General features: G+C 40.7%; 1 protein-coding gene across 1 annotated transcript in view; it reads right to left on the reverse strand.

Annotated features, from left to right (window-relative positions):
• Nucleotides 1-526: 526 nt before the first annotated feature.
• LOC308571803 (vomeronasal type-2 receptor 26-like) overlaps nt 527-14,729 on the reverse strand; it is a gene marked incomplete at its 3' end in the record, with an annotated part of 55,337 nt that continues 41,134 nt past the window's right edge. Inside the window, exons 8-9 of the mRNA XM_081167426.1 lie at nt 701-1,193; nt 527-593 (exon numbers count right to left, since the gene is read on the reverse strand). Of these exons, the coding sequence (XP_081023552.1) occupies nt 527-593; nt 701-1,193 (560 nt within the window). The remainder of the gene's footprint in view (nt 594-700; nt 1,194-14,729) is intronic.

The following is a 14,729-nucleotide window of genomic DNA, read 5'->3' on the forward strand; positions in this document are numbered from 1 at the left end:
AGATAGATGATTAAGCAATGCATTCCTCCTGAACATCAATGTGACCCTCACTGCCAAAATATGCTATTGCTTAAATCTATGAAGAGGATACAGGGTTTTTTGGGGGGAGGGGTTGTGTTTTAAACCCCATTATTGTACCCATCCTGCACACCAGGGATGTATGAAACATAAAGGCATATGTTAACTCAGATGAAGCTTTCTTTAGCAATACATTACAGATCTGAATGATAATTCATACACAAAATTTCCTGAGTGGCACAAAATAGCAAAACACAAAGACACTGAGATTATTCAGACTTTCCTTCTTATTAGTTGTTCCCTGTTGTTCAGCTCAGGCCTCAGCACAATGATATAACATTTGGGGAGAAAGATGCAACCTAGGAGCCCAGCACTGGAGGCTAAGATAGAAAAGATTTCCACAGCTACCATATATTTCCCCTTTGAACTCAGGTAGGATGGAATAAAGGAGAGCCAAACACTGCAAAATACCAACATGCTGAAAGTAATGAATTTGGCTTCATTGAAACTATTGGGCAATTTCCTGGCAAAGAACGCCACAACAAAGCTGATTATGGCCAGGAAACTGATATAACCTAAAACACAGTAAAACATAGACATAGACCCCTCATTGCATTCTAATATAATTTCTTCAGCAACTGAGTGCATGTCAACATCTGGGAATGGGGGAGAGGTGACTAACCATATGGTACAAATGCCTGCTTGAATAAGGGAGCAGAAAAGAACAATAGCACTGGCAAGTCTTCTCCCCACCCACTTCCTCATCCTGGAACCTGGTTTGGTGGCCATAAAAGCAAGAACCACAGTAATGGTTTTTGCCAACACACAAGAAACAGCCACAGAGAAGATCATGCCAAAAGTGGTTTGTCGGAGGAGACACAACATCTGCTTAGGATGTCCAATGAATAGCAATGCAGAAAGGAAGCAGAGCAGGATTGAGATAAGGAGAGTGTAGGCAAGGTTCCGGTTGTTGGCCTTGACAATGGGAGTGTTGTGGTGCTTCAGAAATATTCCTAGCACCAAGACTGTGATCAGACAAAAGGAAAGAGCAAAGAAGGCTAAACTGATGCCCAGTGGTTCTTTATATGATAAAAAGGAAATGAACTTGGGAATACAGAAATCCCTGGTTTTGCTTGGATAGGCTTTTGCTGTGCATGTAGAACAGGCATTCATGTCTGAAAAAGAAAAGGCATGGGCTTCATTTCAAATTGATTCCAGACATCTCACAAGCATACTGCAATGTTTTCTCTTTTACATCTAAAACAATCCATTCATACTAGAATATTCCTTTGGTTTCAGTCTTCTCAAAATATGGAAGGTGAGGAGATGGTTATGTGAATTCCCATTCACCTTCCTGGGAATGTCATTATCTCATGTATTTTAGAGCTCTGTGAATCTGCAAAGTAGTGAGCTAAGATAACAGCCAATTCATGTTTATAAGCCTCGTTCTGTGCCCAATAAGCATGGGACACCTTTCTCTGACTGGGCTCTGGCCCATAGATTGCAGCAAAATACTGGACAAGGTTTTACCCAGTACCTCCCTTTGTGGTGGGCTCATGGGAAAAAGCTGTCCCATTGGCACCTGGTTGGTATTTTTTCTTCACCTTTCCCTCAGTGAAATCATGGCTTTCTTTGTTAGGCAGAAGAAAGACTCTTCTCCTTCCAGAGGGGAGGAGTTGTGAGCAGGAGCCGTTTCCTGCATTTTGTGTATACCGGCCCCTGCTTGGCTGTCCCTGCTGCCACGCTGTGTCCCCAGGCAGCCAACCAATCAAGGGGAGGCTTGGGGGCGGGGTTTAGCTGGTAAAATGCAGCCACGGCAGCACTTTCCCCTCAGTTTGCTGCCGGGTGTCAACGGATCACCCACCCTTCCCTTTAGTTCTTTGCTTCGTGCTTGACCTTGCTATGGCCCTGTAGTTGCTTACCTTGGTTGTTCAAGGGGTCTGGTAGGAATTTTTATTCAACTGCCAAATTGGCACCAGCCACTTGGTTTTTCACCTACCTCATAGCAAATCAGCACAACCTTTACTTATTGGTGGTTAGGCATTGGAATATGTTGTTGGTGTGTTGGAGGGCAGGGTGTGGCCATCGCCTACCCCTCCACTTTATGGGTATGCTGTTAAAGGAATCTGGTGGTTGTGGATCCTGTCCGATGCCCTTGCTGGTGACTAGGGCCCTGGCATGACCCCCAGTGACATCAGGGCGACCTTACAGTTGTATTTTCATCAGCAGGCTCCTCCTACTGGTGGCTAACCCCTGTTAGACTCACCCCATCCTGACGGGATGGAGTCAAGCTCTGCTGTTTTATGCAATGCCTGAGCCAATACCTCTCACATACTGTAATCAATAAAGTCGTGGCCTTTTTTAGCCCATTAACCTAGTAATATACTGTGTCCATATGTGTTTCTTATCCTCAAGCGGGTGGCGGGTCCTCAAATCACAACATTGTTTTTATGAGGGTGGAAATGGCATTGGGCAGGATCAACATAGTACCGGGGGGGGCATAAGGGGCCTGAGGAGAGGATTGAGCATGGCAAACCCAAGCATGGTTTCAGTATCTGCCTGGTTGGAGTCTGCACCCTGGTCCCCCAGTGAGACCCCTGCTTGCTTGCCTTGCAACATGGCATCGTTCAAAATTAGCCGACTCCCATCATACAGATTTGGAGTGATCTAAACCCAGCAGATCCATTCCATCAACATGGGCCTTGTGAAATGATGAACTGATCCTGGGACCCAATGTCATGCCAACCTTTGCCCCATTTGCAGCTGTCAATAAAGATTTGGCCTGATTTTATCCCATCACCATTGTTTAGTCTGGTTATTTTGCTGCTCTCATGAGTCACATAAAGTGCCTGCCTGGACAATTTCTTTGCTCATTTGTGAAGTTTAGATACAGTTTTCCCACTTTCAATTCCCAAGTGCTATACAAAAGAAAGAAGGAAACCATTTTATCAAACAACAGAGCAGTATACAAGGAAAGGACTTGTATACCATCTCATAACGTAACATCATCTTTACTTGTTTTTTGACACCACAAGAATTGAATGTATGTGTGCAGATGAACACCAACTGGATACAACACATTTCTACACCTTTTAATATAATCCCCTGATGAACAAGCTGTGTCTGAAACACATTGAGGTTAGCATGTATGCCATTTGGTCCAACTTGGTCTTCTACATCTATCACATTCACTTTTGCTTCTACTTTGACATGCTGTAATTTTGTTGTGTTTCCTTGATCGTGCACAAACTTTCCCCAGCTTTCTACACACTATTTCTTACCCTTCTGGTCTGAAAACTTTCCTTCTGGACATGGGATGCAATCATAGCAACAAAACGGTTTTCCCTCCTTCATTTTTTTGCTGGAACCGGGATAGCAACTCTCAGAACACACAGAAAGAGGCTGGGCCTTATTCAAAAGTGAAAGAGTAGAATGATTATCTGGAGAAGGAGTCTCATGTTCTTAAGATGATCTTCATGTATAACTGAAACTCAATTAGGACCACTCTTCCATAACTTCATCTGACATCCTCCTGAGATGTGAAATATCCTGGGCTGTGCAAGGTATTCCAAGTGTGGTTACAACCATTAAAATAAAATATTAAAAACATTTTAAAAACAAATTGAAAGGAAAGGAAGCCTATGGGGAAATATTACAACATTTGGGCATTTTTATCTTAGAAATAAGGCAAGTAAGGGAGGTGTGCTGGTCCAGGGGGGAGATTACCGTGGGGCAAGGTCTCAGGACCTGAGTCGAGGGTCAGCAGACAGTCCTCCACGGGCGAAGCAGGGTCCACAGCGAGGAGCCGGGCAAGGACAGGAACTCTGGGGGAACCGGACTGGGTGCCGGCCGAAACAGCTCTTCAACGACGTTGCTCCCGCAACCTGGGACCAGGCTGACTGGCCTTTATCTTCTCTGAGGCCAGGGGCGGTCCCGGCCCCTAGGAGACCCACCTCTCCTGGCCTTAAGGCGAGCACTCCTCCTGGGAGAAACCAGTTCCCTCCGCCTCTCTGCCCTGAGCCTCTGCAGTTCAGGAGAGGCTGAAGGGTTACTGGACCCAGGGGGAGACTCACCTGTAGGAACTGAGTCCTCAACCACCTCTGGCGCCAGAATGGATTCACCTGGTGCCTGCTCCTGAGGATCCGGCAAAGGTGCAGGCGCTTCAGAAAGAAGGCCCTGCCCCAGTTCAGCCGGCCCTGGAGGCGGGGACCCCTATGCAGGCTGGGATTCCTCCAGTTCAGCCTCTGAATTGGATTCCCAGACCATCACAGGAGGACACAGTAAGGATACATTAAATGATATATTTATAAAGTCAAAATATCATACACTAAAGCTGAATGTTAGAATATTCATAACAAAACGATGTATTTCTTCATACAACACATAGTTAAACTCTAAAATTCACCAAAGTTAGCACTGGCTATACACCTGGAGGCCTTTAAAAAGGATTAGACAAATTCATAGAGGATAAGGCTATCAAGGGCTACTAGCTAATTTATACTTCAACCATTGGAAGCAACAAGGCTCTGAATACCAATCTCTAGAAATCGCAAGTGGGAAGAACTCTGCTGCACTCAGGTTCTGCTTTCAGTCTCTTCATAGACATCTAGTTGCCTGTTGTGGCATTGAGTTTGTAATCAGACTAGCACAAACATATGTTTATTCTTTTCTTTTTTTATAAAATATTTATTAGAGGTTTTAAACAATACAACAAACTTCACCTTCACAACCAATAAGAAAGAAGAACACCATTACAATCAATAAGAAAAAAAGAAACCAAAAAGACAAGAAAAACATACAAAGCGTACAAAAAAGCAAAAAACCCCAAAAGCATAAAATAGACATAAAAAAGGTTCAGTTTCTCAGATGTTATTTCCATAACCCTCTTTCTTGACTCCCTCACATCTCCCTTTTCTGTGTTCCCATTTACAAAATCTTATTCAGCAATACTTCACCTTCTTTCAAATCTTGTTTTATATTATATATTTCAGCTATTATGTCTCCAATTTTCCCCCTTTTTATCAGTTATTTGAGCTTGACATAATATTGTTCAAATTTTACCTTTGTTCTTATAAACCAATTTTGCATGTTCCTTTCAAATATGTCACTAATGCCACGTTATCTTTATATCCTGCATCATTCTAACATTCATACAGTTTACAATACTTTTGCAAATAGTCCTTAAATTTCTTCCAGTCCTCTTCCACTATCCATATGTTTATTCTTTTCAACACATTTAATATATTCAACAGCAAAGGAAACAGTGCAGATGTTTTTTGAGTCTTACTTTCTCCATAGGTTGTATCATTTCTAATCAAAACTCAGTATTTGTTATGGGCTGAACATTGTCCATTCAATGAAACTGAATGGTTTCCGAAGCAGTTCCCAACTGAATCCTACCTGATTAAACCAATTGTGCCATGTGATGGCATCCTTGTTGATGGTGAACACTTGGTCCGGAGAACCCTGGGGGTCCATTCTCCCAACTTTCACTCTATGAAAGGATTGGTTTGAGGAAATAATCCAGTTTATAATATCAAATCCAGTCACTAACTCCCCATTCTGGTCAAATGAGATCTTGTCTCCAGCACTGTTGTTAAAGGAGACAATTTTCAGAAAATGATGGAGCTGAGTTGAAAAGGAAAAGAAGCTTAGGAGAGGCTGCATTTCTGTGGAATCTTTCACAGTAAGTCATACAAACATCTTCCCTGGGTGGAAGCAACACAGTTCTTTGTTTCCATGCTCAGACATGTGAAAGTTGATGTGACATTTTTCAAATAACTGTTCATTGCTGTATTCTTGTTTTTAAGAAGTATCTCATGTGGGGTGAGTCTTGACCTGCCAGTTTGAATCTCATGAGGGGTGAATCTTTAACTCCAAGTCTGAATTACAGGACTCCACAACGGTACCAAGGAAGAATGGGTGAGAGAAGATATACAATAGGAGCAAAGGGGAAAGAAATACCAACATCAGGATCTGCTGCCCCGGTGGATTCTGGCACCTAAGGCAGTTGCCTGACTTTCCCTTTTTGGCTAGGCCCACTTGATTTTAAAGCCATTTAGTGTTTTAAAGGTTAAATAATGAGCTTTAAATTACATATCAAATGTATTTTCTAAATTGATGGCCTTTTTCACTGTATACAATTAATGAAACACTTCCTAAACTTAATGGTCATTAATGGTCCAAAACATTAATGGTCCAAAAACATAGTAGAGCTCAAAGCTGCCCTTAGTAAACTGGATTCTGGCTGTAGTTGTAGAGTTTCAAAGGTTTTATCTTGCTTCTACTGGACACCTTCTAAATGACACCGGTCTCTTCTACACACAACATTACTGAATCAGAAAGCCTCTTACCAGCAGCATCCCAACAGCCACCTAGGAGACAAATCTTAGGAGCTAAACACCCCTCCTACAAATATTAAGACCACACTAGTCAAAGAATCATTGCATATTCTCTGCCATACTGCCTGCTTCCTCACCCATGGAAAAATATTTATTTATTTACTTTAAAAATGCAATATACAACCTATTTCTCCCAACGGAATCAAAAGAGAAACACAGAGCAAGAAGACTTCCAACCAATTTCCAAATACAGACTTTTCTTAAGGGCCTCAAAATGTAGTTGTGGCAGTTTCTGTGAGCCAAAAGGCAGCATGAACCAGAGTTAGCATGAATTGGCAAATGTATACCAGCAAAAGAATAATGTGAATACTTTAAGTTCACCATTACAAAAAGAGGGAAACAGCTCAGTTGGATGAGGATGAGACTCTTAATCTCAAGGCTGTGGGTTCCAGCCCCACGTTGGGCAAAAGATTTCTGCATTGCAGTGGTTGGACTACATTCATCTAGTGGCCCCTTCCAACTCTACAATTCTATAATCTCAGAACATGCCAACATTAATATAGAGAAAGAAGATGGAAAGGAGCTGATGGACATAGTTTGGGATAGAGATGCCATATGTCTGGAATTTCTCAGATATAGATAGGATTCGCCCTTCAAAAATTGTGTCCAGCAGGGGTTTTTTGTAAACTAGATTTTAACTTTTTCTAATATGACAACTCTGGTTTGGGGAAACCTTTTATTTGACAGAATAAAAAGAGACCTGCTAGATCAGTCCAAAAGCCTATCTAGTCCAGTGTATGGTTCTTACAATGCCCAACCATATGTCAATGGGAAGCCCACAAGAAGGATCTGATTGGAGCATATTGTTATATGTTATATGTTAACATATTGTTATATGTTATTGTATTTTGCCTTCCAACAGGAGGAACATCATCCCATTACCTGCAACACCTGCTGATTCTGAAAGTTCATCCATCTTCCATCAACCAATGAGTGGTGATTCAGTCGAGATGAAGACATAGAGTGTAAAGCATGTGCCACAGCATAAACAGCATTGTAGATGCTATAGCTGTGGCCAGTCAAGCTCATTTCAAAAAATGTCCCAGGAAGACTTTCCAACTTCTCTTTTCCTGTGCAAATATTTCCATCCACCTTGTCCACATCTACAGTTGGGAATACACAACCAAAGGCCTGCTGCCAGAAATCCCTGATAAAGCCATCTCCTGTTGTGAATGAAGGGCTTTTGCTTTCAATAAATGTCTTGAATCCTGGTAGATCACTGGAGTGCATAGAGAAGGACAGAACACCATGGACTATATCTGTATCCCAAGTTCTTTGATACACCATTGAAGTGAGCTCTATCTGAGCTGTTACTATCCACACTTTTCCTTTATTCATTGTGCATTCTCTATCTGAGATAAATTGTAGCCACCTCAAAAACACAATGAGATAGGATTCTCCATTAGCAACCACTACATTGGCTTTGCTGTCAATGATTCTATCATATATTTTGGCTCTCTCATGTAGCTTGTCATTAATTTCTGTGACAATGGTAAATTTACCGCTTCTTTCTATAAAGGCAAAACAAATACCCTTGCTGGAGAATACTGGAAACACTGTCTGCACAAATCTTTCTCCACATTCATCATTGGATGTAAGGATCCCAATCCATGTCCATTTGAAATGGAGAAGCAAAGTCAGAATGCCTGCATGCTGAAGAGTATCTTTAGGAGACATTTGGTAGAAGGAAAGGCCTGTGGTTTTATCATTCATCACTGGAGCAGAGCCATATATGAGCTAAATAAAAGGAAATATGAATGAACAAACAAACAAACAAACAAATAGGAGCCAAACGTTGTCCCACAGAATCCCTTTCTTCAAAAAGTTGATGTGTAAGTTTTAAATTACAAACACAAGATTTTCAATGGAAGCTGTTTCCCCTGCCTGCCATCTTACTTACAACAGGTCAGAGGATTGGTTTCCTTTCATTGCCTCTGGCTGCCATTCTTGCTGAAATTCTTCCTTTCCATTGACCTGCCATCACTAGACAGTTTACTTTCTTCTATAGGTGCTGTTACATTTCCAATACTCACATTTTTGATTATCTGTACTTGACCTTCCATTTGACATTCCTACACATTTCACTCACTTCAATTTCCACACCCACAATCTTGTCTGTGTGGTGAAAATAAGCATTTAAATGGATGAAATCCCATATTCAACATACAGATAGAGACATCTGCACAACCTACCTGTGGAATCTTGTAGATATCCAAGACAGTTGCAATATAACGAGAAATTAGAGGCTCCAGTCCCCCAACAACCGCTATTAATTTATTCTGGACGTCACATATGTAGTTGGGAACTATTTTTTCTTTTGAGGACATAAGCTGCATTGTGGCATGATAGGTATTCTTTGCATTGAAGTAACTGTCATAAATGTGGAAGCCCAAGGAAGTATTGGGTAAAATCTGAGAGTTTTTATTTATCTCCTTTACAGCAAATGCCAAAGCCAGGATGTGCTGGTAATACTTAGGCACTACACTAAAAAAGAGTACAGATTATTAGGATATCCCATACATTGTAAAATGTGGACTATGTTGTCCTGCATCTCCTTCCTTATTATTCCTTACAGTATTTGTGTACAAACGTTCTTTAGGCAATGCTTAGCCTTATGTGGGCTGCACAAATATTCTCCTTTACAACAATGCACTCAATATACTTTATTTATAAATTACCAATATAAAGTTCCGTGTGTTATCACGAACCATACGATTTGACATTTTCAGAAGGATGTATTTGATGCATGTGAACACCTACTCCCATTCTTGATATTTATCTAATTCTATGACAATACTGGATCGTTTCTTAAGAATGCCTCAGAATACAGAACACTTTATAAGTTTAAGGTGAAACATGTTCAGAGTGTGGTGATAACTGCACTAGAATTAGAGTTATATTCTGTATTTGGAGAAACTTCCATGTCTTGTAGAACTGTTGCTTCTCCTTTGACATCTCCTTCCTTATTATTTACAAATATATAAATACTTAGCTTTGAATTCAACAAACACTCCCCCCAGCTCTCTTACAAAGACATTTTGAAATTGTATAAGAAAAATGATACAAATTAAGATAGTTTATCAATTATCATTAATATTTCTGCCCTATTGATAGTACTTTCTAAAATGTTTAAGTGGAGGAAGCCATCACTAGTATTTTCAAAACCGGATGAACTTAATCTGTCTCCATTATGAATATAATTAAATTAGTATTTCAAGTTCACCACTTGAAAATTCTTTGACACTTGGGGAAAGACAGAAATTCACATCCTTAATGCAAACAGAAATAGTAACAGCAAACAATAACAATAACAAAGTCTTACACAAGCTCTTCAAACAACACGGGTGGAGGTGCTTCAATGAAGGTTAGTGTGTTGGAGATTATGAAGGTCTGAGAAGTGATGCCACCAATTATGTTGCCTCCCAACTGATGATACTCTTGAAGTGGATTGTGTGGAGCTCTTACCATGCAGTTATTGTGAGGCTTGCATGCCACGTGAGGAAGTAGTACCAGTATCAAGACAACTAATACCACCATCCTGAGTACTAATTTTGTCTCTAAACACAGATTGTTCTATTCCTTCTCAGGAGAATCAAAGAGGTAGTTTCTTTGTTTTTTCTGAGTCCCTGCTTCTACAACTAATTATTAAAGTGAATATTTATATTATCCTTCATACATTGTGGTATTATTTTTGCTTCTGTCCACTGAAAATCCTCGGGGAGGAGCATTGCCAAGTACTTGAATTAATTACAGCCCTTTTCCCAATTGCAGGAGTAAGTAATCATCAACTTAATATTGATGTTCACAAATGGAGTTGAAAAAAAAGAAGTAGTTTGGGGCATCTGAACAGAGGTTTTTTTCTTCTTCCATGTAGTTGGATAGAAAGGGGCCTCCATAACAGTTCAAACTTCAAGGCCCCAAAATTGTACTTCCTTTTGACTGGCATGGATTTTCCAACATTCTGTTTTATTGGATGACAGTGCCAGCAACACTGTAACCTAGCTTCTCCCTGTAACCTAGCTTCTCGCAGTGAGGGAACTGCCAGAAGGCTTTCGGAGCTGGACCTCAGTGTCCAAGCAGAATGATGGAGGTGGAGACTATCCTTCAGGAATACTGGGCCAAGGAGCATGATGGTGCATTCCATGACCTATGTGCATCCATCCAATTGCCACTAGACTGGGAAATGAGGCCTATAATTACATCTGATAGATCCTCCACCTATTTGCAATATTTTGTATGCTACCATGGACATTCAAATGCTATCATGGTGCTATGGGATGAAGACATGGAAATTATGTTCCATGTATTTAATTTATGCCACTATGCTAATGCTGGAAATTGTAGGAGTGTCTTAGTATTGTCTAGGGGATTTCCACCCACTTATCCACTATAATGAGGTGTGTGTGGTAGTCACCCTCTACCTAGTTTCGGTCTTTCAAATATTACCACAGTGGCGCATTGTGAAAACATGGAAATATATTTTCAAAAAGGTTGCCCACCCCAGCTGTACATGCTCAACAGTATTATCCCACATTTTAAGACTTCAACCTAGTATGAAAAACAGAATGCTTGTCTGAAGCCTAGTAAATTTGGGGCACAAATGAATAGGTATCAGGCACGCTGACTTGGGAAGGAGATTGGGGGGTGGGGTTTGACGTTGCACAAACATCACAATGGTCAGGGATGATGGGAATTTTAGTCCAAAAATAGCTGGATGTTTGGGAAAGCCTGGACTAGCTTGATATTCTTTGTAAAATACCTGGGAGTACATTTTAGAGCTGAAGGATTACTGGCCAACATATGCACTGAAAGATATAGGATTAAGCAATGCATTCCTCCTGATCATCAATATGACCCCTACTGCCAAAATGCACTTTTGTTTGATTATTATTATTATTATTATTATTATTATTATTATTATTACCCCTCCCATCTTGCTGTTTCCCCAGCCACTCTGGGCGGCTTCCAACAAAATATTAAAATACAGTAATCCATCAAACATTAAAAGCTTCCCTAAACAGGGCTGCCTTCAGATGTCTTCTAAAAGTCTGGTAGTAGTTGTTTTCTTTGACATCTGATAGGAGGGCATTCCACAGGGAGGGTGCCACTACCAAGAAGGCCCTCTGCCTGCTTCCCTGTAACTTGGCTTCTCGCAGTGAGGGAACAGCCAGAAGGCCCTCGGCGCTGGACCTCAGTTTCTGGGTAGAACAATGGGGGTGGAGACACTCCTTCAAATATACTGGACCAAGGCTGTTTAGGGCTTTAAAGGTCAGCACCAACATTTTGAATTGTGCTTGGATGAAGAGGATAAATTATGGGGTTTGGGGTGGCTGGGTGGGTGGATGTGGATGTGTTTTAAATCCCATTATTGAAACCATTCTGCCCACCAGAGATGTAAGAAACATAAAGGGATATGTAAAATCAGATGAAGTCTTTGGTAGAAGACAACGTGTTTACAGTTGAACCATTGGCAGAAGGGAAAGGGGCAGTGGCCTGTAGATCGGTGTACAGATTAAAAACTTTACCGATGGAAGTATTAAATACAAAGCTTAGATAGTAGCACATGGTTTTACTCAAAGAAAAGGAGTAAGTTTTGATGAAACCTTTTCTCCAACTACAAGGAGTGAGAATGTATGTTTGTTGCTGGCTGTGGCAGAACAATGCAGGTTCAAGGTGAATCATTTTGATATTGAAACTGCTTATCCCAATGCAGGTTTTCAAGAGGAAATATTCATGAGTCAAGCACCTGGGTTCAAGGCAGGTGAAGAGGGTTCTGTATGCAGATTGTGTAAAGTGATCTATGAGCTCAGACAATGTGCTAGGAATTGGAATGAATGTCTTGACAGTGTTTCAAAAGAAGTATAGCTGACAACTGTATGTAGGCCCTTTGGTGACAAACAGGATAAGTGTGATCTGTGTCTTTCATATGTCTTTGATTTACTTTATACTGCTAAAAGCGATAAGTAGGTAAAACACACTTTCTGTTCTTTACATAATACACTTGATTATTTTCTTAAATTGTCATCCTCAGGATCAGAAGAATTAAAGTGTTTTGTTGATAGTGATAGGGCAAATTTACCAGACAGGAAATCAGTGGCTGGGATGGTATTTCAATTTGGCAATTCTTTGGTGGGGTAGAAGTCCAGGAAGCAAGGGATTGTAGTCACTTCCTCCACAGATGCTGAATACAGTGCTCAATCTGATCTATGTAATGAATTGAAGTACCATATACAAATTCTCACTGACATAGGAGTAAAGTGTACTGTACATATCCAGTGCAGGTATGGGAGGATAATCAAGCAGCCATTGCAGGGATGGACTCTGAACAGTTTAAAAGTAGAATGAAACACGTGGATATTAAATACCAAAATGTGAAAGAGAATGTGAAGCAAAATCAGATACAACCGCAGTATTGTAAAAGCAGACAAAATGGTGCTGATGTGTTTACAAAATCTCTTACTTTTGAGATACATGCACAATTAGTTGAAAAGTGGGGACTTGTGATGCATAATGTGCCATTAAAATGCCATTAAAAAGAGGAACTATCAGTTTTGCTTTTGCTGACGGAAGACATCTGACCAATGAGTGCTGCCTGAAAATCTGCTGAGTCAGGACTGCTAATGGACTGTATATCTGATTACAGACTGGAGAGGGAGAAACTGTAACTGAAAGCATGCCGCTATAGCTGTTTGCTTTAATGTTTGTAAATATTTGCTACTGTAATGCTTTTGTAACCAATCAAGTAATAAAACTCTTGACTGAGATTTCAAGGCACTGGTGAGTGTTTCATCTCTAAAAGAATAACTTCAGTTACTGTTCAATGTTTCCAGAAAAAACTCTCCAAAATGAGTTGTAAGTGTTTACAGAGCTACCTTCACACAAGTATCCAAGTGCAGATAAAGTGTAATGGGCAGTGACATTTAAAAGAAGTAAAGGTCTGAATGATAATTCAAACACAAAATTTCCTGAGTGGCACAAAATAGCAAAACACAAAGACACTGAGATTATTCAGACCTTCCTTCTTATTAGTTGTTCCCTGTTGTTCAGCTCAGGTCTCAGCACAATGATATAACATTTGGGGAGAAAGATGCAACCTAGGAGCCCAGCACTGGAGGCTAAGATAGAAAAGATTTCCACAGCTACCATATATTTCCCCTTTGAACTCAGGTAGGATGGAATAAAGGAGAGCCAAACACTGCAAAATACCAACATGCTGAAAGTAATGAATTTGGCTTCATTGAAACTATTGGGCAATTTCCTGGCAAAGAAGGCCACAACAAAGCTGATTATGGCCAGGAAACTGATATAACCTAAAACACAGTAAAACATAGACATAGACCCCTCATTGCATTCTAATATAATTTCTTCAGTAACCGAGTGCATGTCAACATCTGGGAATGGGGGAGAGGTGACCAACCATATGGTACAAATGCCTGCTTGAATAAGGGAGCAGGAAAGAACAATAGCACTGGCAAGTCTTCTCCCCACCCACTTCCTCATCCTGGAACCTGGTTTGGTGGCCATAAAAGCAAGAACCACAGTAGTGGTTTTTGCCAACACACAAGAAACAGCCACAGAGAAGATCATGCCAAAAGTGGTTTGTTGGAGGAGACACAACATCTGCTTAGGATGCCCAATGAATAGCAATGCAGAAAGGAAGCAGAGCAGGATTGAGATAAGGAGAGTATAGGCAAGGTTCCGGTTGTTGGCCTTGACAATGGGAGTGTTGTGGTGCTTCAGAAATATTCCTAGCACCAAGACTGTGATCAGACAAAAGAAAAGAGCAAAGAAGGCTAAACTGATGCCCAGTGGTTCTTTATATGATAAAAAGGAAATGAACTTGGGAATACAGAAATCCCTGGTTTTGCTTGGATAGGTTTTTGCAGTGCATGTAGAACAGGCATTCATGTCTGAAAAAGAACAGGCATGGGTTTCATTTCAAATTGATTCCAGACATTTAACAAGCATGTTTTCTCTTCTACATCTAAAACAATCCATTCATATTAGGCTATTCCTTTTGTGTCAGTCTTCTCAATATATGGAAGGTGAGGAGTTGATTATGTGGACTGCCATCTACCTTTCTGGAAATGTTATGGTCTCATGTATTTTAGAGCTCTGTGGATGAACAGCTGTCTCATTAGTTGAATCTGCAAGGTAGTGAGCTAAGATTAGAGACATTTTTTGTTTATAAGCCTCGTTCTGTGTCCAATAAGCAGAGGACACCTTTGCCCAGTGGCACTGTGGCCCACAGATTGCAGCAAAATACTAGGCAAGGTTTTGTCAAGTACAGTGGTACCTCGGGTTAAGTAC

The sequence above is a fragment of the Podarcis bocagei genome, assembly GCF_964188305.1.
Source record: "Podarcis bocagei genome assembly, chromosome: 13".
Classification (NCBI taxonomy): Eukaryota; Metazoa; Chordata; class Lepidosauria; order Squamata; family Lacertidae; genus Podarcis; species Podarcis bocagei.